Raw genomic sequence first — 10,869 nt, 5'->3', positions numbered from 1 at the left:
TTTCGTATTATGTTTCGCAGTCACCTGGCCCATTCTTATCCGACAATTGAACTGTTACATTTGCTAACATTACGCTGCGGCATAACTACATCCTAACACAATGGGCAGCTACTTAAAAATTATCACTATGTATCACTCATTGTCTCGAACCGTGTTTCATCGACCTGTCAGCCACTAACTTCTTTTGAGAGGGTACCGATTCTACAAGTTCGTTTCTACGAGTGCCAATACCGAGAAGTTCGTTTCTACAAGTGGCGATCCTACAAGTTCGTTTCTACCGAAGAGTTCGTTTCTACAAGTTGCAATCTTACAAGTTGGACCGAGAGGTTCGCTTCTACAAGTTGCGATCCTACAAGTACGACCGGGCGGTTCGTTTCTACAAGCTGCGACCGAGCGGTTCGTTTCTACAAGCTGCGACCGGGCGGTTCGTTTGTACAAGTTGCGACCGATCGGTTCGTTTCTACAAGCTGCGACCGGGCGGTTCGTTTCTACAAGTTGCGACCGGGCGGTTCGTTTCTACAAGTTCTAGTCCTTAGATACTTAATAACAGTCGTAGTGTACATCGGAGTGGTCCTCATTCAGGGCTCGGACGGAATTTTCATCATTCCCCCCACCCCCCCAAATCGGTTGCAACTAATTTACAAAACAATATCCCAATTTTGTGAATTTTTATCTCCAACTCTAACTCGTGCCTGTAGGAGAATGGCTTTCGCCGTTTAACACACACGAGTTTGAAGTAGTTTATCAAAAGGGTAATGAGTTTCAGAAATATCTCCAACAGTGATAATTTAGTTGGTATTGATGCTACTATCTGAGAAAAATTCGCATCAATTCACCAGGCAGTCTTTACGAATTTGACGTATAACCCAACCTTAAAATATCATATTCAATTCAATAATACTTGGAACAAAAGTTAGTGAAAGTTTCCAAAGTGATTACCTACCAACGTAATCATGACGGCTTAAAACGACAATGTGAACATGATAGATGAAAAGGTGAAACGTGATGTTTGGTACTTATTATTAACTGTCACGAATGATCCAAGCATGAGGATTCAAGAATCTTTTCTCTGGTGAAATGCTTTTGTTAGATTATTTTAAACATGATTTCTCGCAGGGTTTATTATGTTTGTATTCATTTATTTTGTATGTATTAACTATGCAGGTACACGAGGTATATATTTTATATAATATACTGTAACGGGCTTTTTACTTCGCCCGGGGGAAAGCGGGGTCGGCACAGAGGCTCGTTTACAAAAATGGCGTTGACCAACACGGCAATAGAAAGATGAAAAAAATAAAGATTGACGGCACTGCAGAACAGGTGTTGGGCGCCAGGCTCAAGAGAGCCGTAAGAGAATACACTCTTACCAGATTCGAAATTTACCGTCCAATAGTATTCGTTCGCCGACTCGAACGGCGAACCTAACTCACACCACCAAATCTCAAAGCGAAACTATAACAGGGGCAAGCACACACAAAAACAGCCGACTAGCTAGCGGTGAGGGGAACGTGGGCGCGAAGGTGAAATAGTATAGATAATAATCAAATGATTATAGATGTAATTACCAGCGTTTATTAACAAACAGTGCCGTTACGGAAAGGCAGAAGGCAACAGGCAATAAAATAGTTATTTACACGGCAAGCGGTCTTATCGGTGGCGGTACGCTTCGATATAATTCAAAAATAAATAAAAATAGAACAAAATAGCATAAAATATAACACAGCAACAAAGTTCAACAAGTCAATAGAACACGGCAAAACCAAGCAGTATAAGCTAGAAGCGACGAGCGGCAAGCGACCAAGATAAGCGAGTAATAAGCGGCATAAAATCAGTAACAATTCAATAACTCATGCGACTACGGACTCGTGGTGAAGCAAGTTCGTTAACAATTTCAAAACTCAAACCAAGGCAGAACAATTCTAAAAACAAGCTTGCTAACAATCTAACGGCTTCACAAACACGAGATAATCCTCCTTCACTTTTTCTATATTATCGGCACGGTCGCCTGTCGCTGCTTGACGGTGGTAGTTACGCTCGGCAACGACGGCACGGGCGCACACACTCACTCAAAGATTCTCTCTCTCTCTCACACTCACGTACTCGGTACGCGGCCCGGAAGCGGCACGGTACATGATCTATTACAAAGTATATGCTACAATAAAGCGGCAAAAGATTACCGAATGAACAACCAGAGCATGTAATATTAATTATAAAATAAGAATAGCAATCAAGATCAACAATTTAATCAACTAGAAAAGCTTAGCTACCACGAGGCTCGCGGGCTTTCACACAAAATGGCCGACCGAAGCCGGCCGGCAACCTGCTGCAAAAGGAAAAATGGCCTGAGGCCGTTGAGAATCTATAGCCAGCAAGACTCGGGGTAACGGCAGCCTACCTTTTGCGACGAGGAGCTTCGGTCATACAAATCGGCGGTCACTCTTTTATTCGACGGACGATGTAACGGTGAACAATCGGCGCACGAAACAAAAATCTTAGCAGGGATACTCTACGATGCTATGCTATTGACACTATTCGTCACGTAGTACAAGGGAGAGTGAGGTGGCCGCCGGCCCTCGGCGATCGCGATCCCGCGGTGGCGCTACGGGAGGGGATGATAGGTAGATTGGCGAGAGACCGGCGGGAGCCTAGGCAGCCGGTCTGTTCGCCGCGCTGTGCTGCGGGTTGCGAGGGTGGTCTGGCGAAGGCGGAAATGTCCTGTCGGCATCGGCGAGCCCAGGGGGAGACTGAGTCCGGTTATTTGTGGGTGCCGGGTGGCAAGGCCGGTCTTGTCGGAGGCTCAGGTGGAGGCAACTCGACCCCTGGGCGGCAGCGGCAGCATGTCCTTGGCGGCATCGAGGTCCGAGCAAGCAACAGCGCGACTACTGGGTCCGGGGCTTCGAACTCCGCGCCGGTCGTCCGGTGGTCCCTCCGCGTTTCCCGCGACGGCAGCGCAGGGTGGTCGTTGGATGGCGTCGGCATTGGCGGCGGCAGTGGCGGCGGCAGTGGCGGTCACCTCAGAGAATGGGTTGTGGGAGTAACAAAAAGCATCAGCAACAATACATGAATCTTAAAGCTAACTCTGGTTGTTCATTGGCGGCACGGCAGGACTCTCCCTTGCTCTTTCAGAGCGCTTGACGCGGCCGCCTGGGAGTGGAGGTGCGGGTCGGTGACGGGGGGTAGACCCGCCACGTCACAATACATATGTGATATCATCAGCAAGAAACAGGTAAGTAAAACGGTCGCTAGTTAAAATTTCTTTTCATATACATCTAAACAGTCATCAATCCTCTTGACTACAGGAGTGTAAATAATTCTTGTTAGCCAACTATACAATTATATATTTATATACATCATACCTGGTACTTATTTATTCAGTTTATTTATACAAACCCGAACATTTTAAATCGGTAAAATCCTACAGAGGTGAATGCGGTTATCTGTTGGTACAACTGGTAAATCTGATCAGTCAACGTTTTCTAATATTCAAGAAATTTTCTGATAGACTTCACATTCCATTCTGATTTTTATAATCAGTAACATGACCATAGACTGAATTTAATGTTCAAAAATGATTAAAACTCACTATAGAAATTTTTTTTTATCAATTTTTCATAGAATGTATTTCTATATTTTATATTGAATTCTTTCTATATTTTATATTGAATTCTTGTAACCCAATTCTTCGGTTTATACTTGCGAGTGTTGCTATTATTTCAAGTCTTAAATTACTTAGACTGCCTTAGACAGACAATCATCAATACTGAGGACTTTTATACAGCTATTCTTACACCTGACAGTTTACTCTTGTCTCTTGTTATACTCTCAGAATTTGTGAAATGCTATTCCGTATATTTGGAATTCATTGATACCAGATAATTCACAAATGTAGAAGCTACAGCAAGTTATGTCCTATATAGGTGACATTGTTACCTCTACATAAAGGCTCGTATAACGTATGACATCGAACTTAAAAACCAAATTACAAAAATACATACGTCTCATAATGTTTAGGAATGAGAGAAATAATTATACAAGATGATAAGGACGTCGAACATTTGCTATAACTCCACTATTTATTCAAAATTACAGTTTGATAAGAATATGTGTATGTAGGTATGTATGTGTGAGAGTCTAAGAGTGTGTAAGAAAGTGAGAGAAAATGTATGTATTTCACTTAGAGTCTTTACGATTATATTAATCACTGAGTTGACGTTAGATTATATTAATCAGGTGAGAAGACTTCTTGATTATACTCATCAATTGAGCGGCCTTCTTACATGAGTAAATACAAGAGAAACAAGTTTTCACTGAGCACCTTGAAACACGTGTTGAGCGCGAGACTAATGAGAGTGTAAAGGCTGCCGGAGAAGCCGGTGTAAAGGCGCGTCCTCGGCGACCGTGGGAGAGCGGGCTAGTCCACATCGAGCGACAGCCGTCTGGGGCTGCCTTTGAGAACACTTATTCTCAAACATTTCCGCCCGCCATCGGCACCGGTGTTGATGAGTTTCCTGGAGACGTCACTGGGAGAAGCGCAAGCTTGGCAATTGGTCGGGTGAGCGTAGATGTGGCTCTCTTCAGAGATACCACCCTGGTGAGTCCATCCTTTCCTGGCAGCAGCTTGAGTACCCTGGCCATAGGCCACTTTCCTGGTGGTAAACGTTCATCAGTGAGTAGTACTAGTGAGCCCACCTGAATATTGTTGTGTGGGTGATGCCACTTGGAGACGGCTTGCAATCGCTGCAGGTATTGAGTCGACCACATGTGCCAGAACTGTTGCATCCCTTGTTGGATAAATTGCCATCGAGACAATCTATTTGTAGGAAGTTCCAGAAGAGATGGCTCAGGAACGGCATTTAGCGCAGTGCCAATGAGGAAGTGTCCCGGTGTGAGTGCTGAAGTGTCATCTAGGTCATCGCTGAGTGGCTCGAGTGGTCTGGAATTGAGAATTGCTTCAATTTGAGTGAGAAGAGTAGTGATTTCCTCGAACGTGAGTGTTACGTCTCCAATTGTTCGCCTCATGTGAAATTTCAGAGACTTCACCACTGCTTCCCATTTTCCACCCATATGAGGAGCTGCGGAGGGGTTGAAATGCCACTGAGTCCTGTCTTGAGCCAGTACCGTTGAGATTTTGTGATGACCTGCTGAGCTTGCGCCGAAGCACTGTTTGAGTTGTGCGTCAGCACCCAGGAAGTTGGTTCCGCAGTCCGAGTAGAGGGCTGATGGAATTCCTCGTCTGGAGGTGAAACGTCTGTAGGTTGCGATGAAACCTTCGGTTGAGTAATCTGAAACCACTTTCAGGTGAGTGGCCGATGTCGTGAGGCAGACGAAGACGCAGATCCAACCCTTGTAGGTTTTTGAGCCTCGACCCTTCCACGTCTTGAGAGTGAGTGGGCCAGCATAATCGATTCCAGTGTGAGAGAAAGGGCGTGACGGTGTGACTCGCGCCAGACGTAGTTGGCCCATCAGTTGATGTGCACGGATCCCCCTTTGGCGAGCACACACCACGCACCTGAGAATGTGAGACTTTACTGGAGCTCTGCCGCCGATTATCCAATAGAGTCGTCTGATGAATGCTAGCGTTGACTGAGTGTCTCCATGCTTCGTCTGTTGATGAGCGTCTGCGATGATCAGTTCGGAGAATCTTGATGAGCGAGGAAGAATTGCAGGATGTTTTACATCGTATGAGAGTTCAGCATTGTCTAGCCGTCCACCCACTCTGAGCACACCATCGCTGTCTATGAATGGAGTGAGCTTGCAGAGAGGATTGGATGGAGACAGCTGCCCTTGTCGTCTGAGTAGGGCGAGCTCCTCTGGGAAGTAGACTGCTTGAGTGGCCTTGACCCAGAACAGTCTTGAGTTTTCTACTTCTTCTGAGGTGATGAGTGCGGCTGGTGAAGAGTTGAGGTTTCCTGAGAGCTTCTTGGTGAAATTGAGGCATAGAGCAGTAATTCTCAAGAGCTTGGTGAGCGATGAGAATCGGTGAATGAGATCCCATTGATACTCCTTGACTGAGTGAGATGCATGTAGTGAGACCCCGGCCCTGGCTTCTTGTGCGCACAAATCGTCGAGGGCGGTCTCTGGTTCAGAGGGCCAAGAGTCCTCTGGTTGAGTCATCCATAGTGGTCCCGACCACCAGAGAGGATGGTGTTCGAGCTGATCTGTGGTTATTCCACGTGATGCACAGTCAGCTGGATTTGAGGTGCCTGCGATGTGCCTCCATTGAGTTCCCTCGGTGAGTTCTTGAATCTTGGTCACTCGGTTTCTGACGTAGTCTTTCCACCTTGAGGGATGAGCTTTGATCCATGAGAGTGTCACTTGAGAGTCCGTCCACAAATGAGTTTTGGTAATGTTCATGTTCAGAGTAGCGCAAACATGATGAATTAACGTGGAGAGTAGCAGCGCTGCCGTGAGTTCTAACCTCGGGATGGTTAGATGCTTGAGAGGTGAGACCTTCGTCTTTGAGCAAATGAGCGAGACGTTGGCGCCAGTGGACGGAGAGTGGACGACTAAGTACACAACAGCTGCCATTGCGAATTGTGACACATCAGAGAATCCGTGTAGTTCAACCGTTGAGTCGGACAATGTGTTGAACCAGCGTGGGATTGAGAGTCTGGCCAGACTGGTGAGATCTTGTCTAATGCTGCGCTATCGTGAGATCAGCTGTTCTGGAAGTGAATCGTCCCAATTGAGTTTTTGCAACCAGAGTTCTTGTAGAAACATTTTCGCTCTGATTACAACTGGGGCTGCGAAGCCCAGCGGATCAAAGAGTTGTGCTACTTCTGAGAGGATGAGGCGTTTTGACAATCTGTTTGAGTGCGATGTGGAGATGGTCGAAAAGTCTAGAGTGTCTTGCTGAGGTGACCACCGTATTCCGAGAATCTTGGTGGTGCAGTCGTCGAAAGAGATCGTGGATGAGTTGTTTCGCTCCGATGAGACGGCTTCAAGAAGCCTTGGTGATGTCGAATGCCATTTTGCCAACGGGAATCCGCCCGCATGGCACAGTTGAGTGAGTTGATTGGCAGTTTGAATGAGATTTTCTACTGAGTCGGATCCTCCAAAGATGTCGTCGACGTATCGGCCATGAGTGATTGACTCGACAGCAAGAGGGTACTTACTGCCTTCATCCTGAGCCAGTTGAATGAGTGTTCTTACCGCTAAGAACGGAGCTGCCTTTGTGCCATACGTGACCGTGGTGAGTTGATAGTGAGCTTCCAATCCTTGCACATCCATCCAGAGAATCCGTTGGAGAATCCAGTCAGCAGGATGTATCTTGATTTGACGGTACATCTTGGTGATGTCCGTCGCGAAGAGATATTTGTATCGTCGAATCCAGATGAGTAGGTCGAATATGTTGAGCATCAGGTTTGGACCGGTGTGCATGAGATCATTCAGGGAACACCCGGTAGAGCTGGAGCTGGAGCCGTTGAAAACTACTCTGAGCTTCGTTGAGGAACTCTCTGGCTTGAGAACACCATGATAAGGCAGGTAATAATGAGGTTGGCTCGTGAGAGAGTTATCATTGAGTTTGATCATGTGCTGAGATTGTTCGTACTCACGCATGAACTGAGTGTAGAGTTCACCATACTGAGTGTCCCTGGCATTGATGAGCGGTTCTGTATGAGTCTCCCAGCACCGGTGGTGATGATTTGAGTGGCAGCTTGACGATGTATCGTCCGCTTCCATCCCTTGAGTGAGAAGATGCGAAGTGTTCTTCGCACTCCTGCTCTTCAGGTGACAGGTGAGAGTCAGTTGAGGTGGGAGTTTCTTCCTGGATCCAAAACCTCGTCAGCAGATCTTGCAAGGGTGAATCTGAAAGTCGTGAAATGCCATGATGAGTTGTTCTGACTGCCGTCATGGGTGAGTCACCTGGACCGATCACGAGCCATCCGAAGATTGATAGCTGAGCTATGGGAGCGGAGCTTGAGTATCTGATAATGTTCGGTTTTATGAGCTGCCCATAAGCATCAGCTCCGATAATGACATCTACAGGCCTTGGAATGAGAAAGTCAGGATCGGCGAGATTCAATCCCTTGAGATGGGGCCATTCCGGTTGGTGAGTCAGCTGGCCGGTAGGCAGGATGGTTGTTACCGTTGAAAGAACGTGAGCTTGGATAGTGATAGATATTGATCTGTACCTTGACGTCAGGGTAAGGGAGACGACACCTTTTGTCTGAGCGGTCTTCTTTCCTCCCACTCCCCAGATATCCAATTTCGCATACCTCCTTTTGAGATTCAGCTGCCTGGCGAGACCTTCTGAGATGAATGAGATTTCTGAACCAGGATCGACCAGTAGTCGTACCTCGTGCGATGAGGTAGATGAGAAGATTGTTGCTGTGGCAGTTGCCAGCAAGATGGGCGTGCTGGCTCCGATGAGTGCTCTGGTCGGTGCGTGGTCTGTTGAGTTGGCTGGGGTGACCTCGCTTCATGCCGAGTGCGAGGCTGCAGAGGTTGACGGCGTTTCTTGAGTGGTCCGAGCTGTAGCAGGAGAGGTGAAGACGGATGAGAGGTCAGCACCGTGCAGCATCGTATGGTGAGATCCGTTGCAAGTTTTGCAGAGCCTCTTGCTGTTGCATTTTCTCATGTTGTGCCTCCCTAAACAATTGCAGCACAGGCTTCTCTCCTTGATGAGCTGAACTCGATGTTCCATTGAGAGGCCTCGGAAGCGTGGACAGACCACTATGAAATGGTCCTGCTTGCAGCTGTCGCAAGGATAGCCTGATGAGAGCGACGAGGCAGGAGCTGACTGCGTGGACCCTTGAGCTGTCTGCGGAGTCTTTGATGAGCTCGCTTGAGTCCTCGATGAGCTTTCGTGATGGCCAGCACTGCGTTTTGGCACAGCACCCTTCGCCTGCGAGACCTGAGCCTTCGTTGAGTCGTCTTCCATGCTGTCCAAGGTACGAGCACGAGCAATGAGGAAGTTCGTGAGCTGACCGAGGGTGGGAAATTCAGTAGACGAGACTAAGGAAGTTTCCCACTTCTCACGAGTGTCTGAGTCGAGCAGATTTGAGACGATCGTGACCATGAGACAATCATTATTGGTCTCATTTGTGAGAGTCGCGAGAGCCTGAGTGGTCTGGTTGATGATATTGACCATCTTGGTCAATGAGCTGGCTTGCCTCTTCTGCATCGGCTTGAGCGCCAAGACTCTCTCGAGATGAGATTTCACAATAAGCCTCTTGTTCTCGTATCTCGCGATGAGCAGGAGCCAGGCTGAGTTGAAAGAGCCGTCTGAGGGAGCGAGGTTGGAGATGAGATCCGCGGCATCGCCTTCCACTGCCGATTTCAAGTACTGGAACTTTTCCAGCTCGCTGAGATCCTTGCTGGACCCAATGACCGAAGTGAACATGGCCTTGAAGTCCGGCCACAGGCGGCACTCACCGGAGAACTTCGGCACCGTGAGCTCTGGTAAACGTGAGCGGACTCTTGAGGTGGCTTCAGTCGAGACGGCAGGTTGAGCGGGCTGAGTGAGTTTGTCTTGGAGACGCCCGAGATGTCGCTTTACCTTGAGTACCAACTTGGACTCGACAAGGTTGGTCTTGCGGGTAAAGTATGCGTGGTCAGGATGAGCGGGAGGCCAGTGCGAAACCAACCAGGCATGTTCGCTGCGAAAGGCCTGGTGAGATTCTTCCAGCTGTTCGAGCATCATGGTGACTTCGCCCAGCGTGAGATCTTCCGTGAGTTAAGTGAGCATATCCTCCATTGACTCAATCAATTCATTTTGCGAATTGACGCGCAAAAATAACTCGCTACTAAGCGCGGACGGTGAGCTGCTACGGGTGAGTCGGCCTGCATCATGAGAGGCATCAGCTGTGAGTAGGTCAGCAGTAGGCGGATTTACCGGCAGAGGCACCGTCGGTAATGTCGGCAGCGAATCTGTCGACCCTCTGGTCGATGACTCGTCGTCCCGCATTGTGGAAGGCATTGTTATTGTTCGAATGGGAACACTGGCACAACACGATGAAAGTCAAAGAGTCAGAAAGTCAGAGAGAGGTTACGAACACACGAGACGGCACTGAATCGACACGACGCGAGATCGAGCGAAACGGCACTAATCCGCGCACCACACGAGAGAGAATGAGACGACACTGAGTTTATACACCACGAGAATGAGTGAGATAGCAAATGTTCGATCCGGCTCGAAGGACCAAATGTTTAGGAATGAGAGAAATAATTATACAAGATGATAAGGACGTCGAACATTTGCTATGACTCCACTATTTATTCAAAATTACAGTTTAATAAGAATGTGTGTATGTAGGTATGTATGTGTGAGAGTCTGAGAGTGTGTAAGAAAGTGAGAGAAAATGTATGTTGCAACGTGATTATTATAGTTAAAAAGAAAAATAGAGATAATTCTTGAGGGAGGGATAATCACGCTACCCTACGGCGCAGGTATTGATCTGATCACGGAATAAACGATAATTAGAAAAAGAGATAAATGTTGGGCGCCAGACGCAGTAGCGTCAGAGATACGATAATTAGAGAATACGATATGACGAAATAGATCAGGTTCTACGACGGTTTTGCACAGCTCACTCAGCAGGTAAACATAATGGTAGAGGGGATGGGTCGTATCCAAGTCGATAAAACACAATATTAAAGAAAATGGTAATAGTATCAATTGTATTAAAAAGCAAGTAGAGAAATTCAGATACAGCCAGAGAGAAAGCGAATTCAGGGATAGCACGGTAGCGATACAATTATTCAAGTAATTTAGCGGTATGAAGCGGGTGATCGCGACACTATTACTCGGTATAACAATCAGCAAGTTGTGACGCTAAATTCTGTTACCCTCTGACGAGGACTTACCGTTAACACTTTGGCGCGATTCTCCAATTATTCGATACGATATTTAAGATACGAAAA

The 10,869-nt window shown here is 47.2% G+C and overlaps 4 protein-coding genes across 4 annotated transcripts; all 4 read right to left on the bottom strand.

The window, feature by feature from the left end:
* Positions 1-4,467: 4,467 nt before the first annotated feature.
* On the bottom strand, positions 4,468-6,531 carry LOC124404737. The gene has a single exon (XM_046879071.1). It carries the CDS (start codon positions 6,529-6,531, stop codon positions 4,468-4,470), a length of 2,064 nt encoding a protein of 687 aa, XP_046735027.1.
* A 117-nt stretch (positions 6,532-6,648) lies between these two features.
* Positions 6,649-7,563, bottom strand: LOC124404736. Its single transcript, XM_046879070.1, has one exon. The coding sequence runs from the start codon at positions 7,561-7,563 to the stop codon at positions 6,649-6,651; it is 915 nt and encodes a 304-aa protein (XP_046735026.1).
* Positions 7,564-7,579: 16 nt separating this feature from the next.
* Positions 7,580-8,429, bottom strand: LOC124404735. Its single transcript, XM_046879069.1, has 2 exons — positions 8,303-8,429; positions 7,580-8,256 (listed from the first exon to the last, which is right to left on the bottom strand). The coding sequence occupies exons 1-2, from the start codon at positions 8,427-8,429 to the stop codon at positions 7,580-7,582; spliced, it is 804 nt and encodes a 267-aa protein (XP_046735025.1).
* LOC124404734 lies at positions 8,426-9,649 on the bottom strand. Its single transcript, XM_046879068.1, has one exon. It carries the CDS (start codon positions 9,647-9,649, stop codon positions 8,426-8,428), a length of 1,224 nt encoding a protein of 407 aa, XP_046735024.1.
* Between the last annotated feature and the right edge of the window lie 1,220 nt (positions 9,650-10,869).

The sequence above is a fragment of the Diprion similis genome, chromosome 3, assembly GCF_021155765.1.
Source record: "Diprion similis isolate iyDipSimi1 chromosome 3, iyDipSimi1.1, whole genome shotgun sequence".
Lineage (NCBI taxonomy): Eukaryota > Metazoa > Arthropoda > Insecta > Hymenoptera > Diprionidae > Diprion > Diprion similis.
This window is presented reverse-complemented; position numbering and strand designations above follow the sequence as displayed.

Coding starts and splice junctions, on each gene's coding strand:
- LOC124404736 (XM_046879070.1), bottom strand. CDS start 7,563: ATGCGTGAGTACGAACAATCTCAGCACATGATCAAACTCAATGATAAC.
- LOC124404737 (XM_046879071.1), bottom strand. CDS start 6,531: ATGGCAGCTGTTGTGTACTTAGTCGTCCACTCTCCGTCCACTGGCGCC.
- LOC124404735 (XM_046879069.1), bottom strand. CDS start 8,429: ATGAAGCGAGGTCACCCCAGCCAACTCAACAGACCACGCACCGACCAG. Junction 8,257..8,302: donor CATCTACCTCATCGCACGAG/GTACGACTACTG, acceptor CATTCATCTCAG/AAGGTCTCGCCAGGCAGCTG.
- LOC124404734 (XM_046879068.1), bottom strand. CDS start 9,649: ATGATGCTCGAACAGCTGGAAGAATCTCACCAGGCCTTTCGCAGCGAA.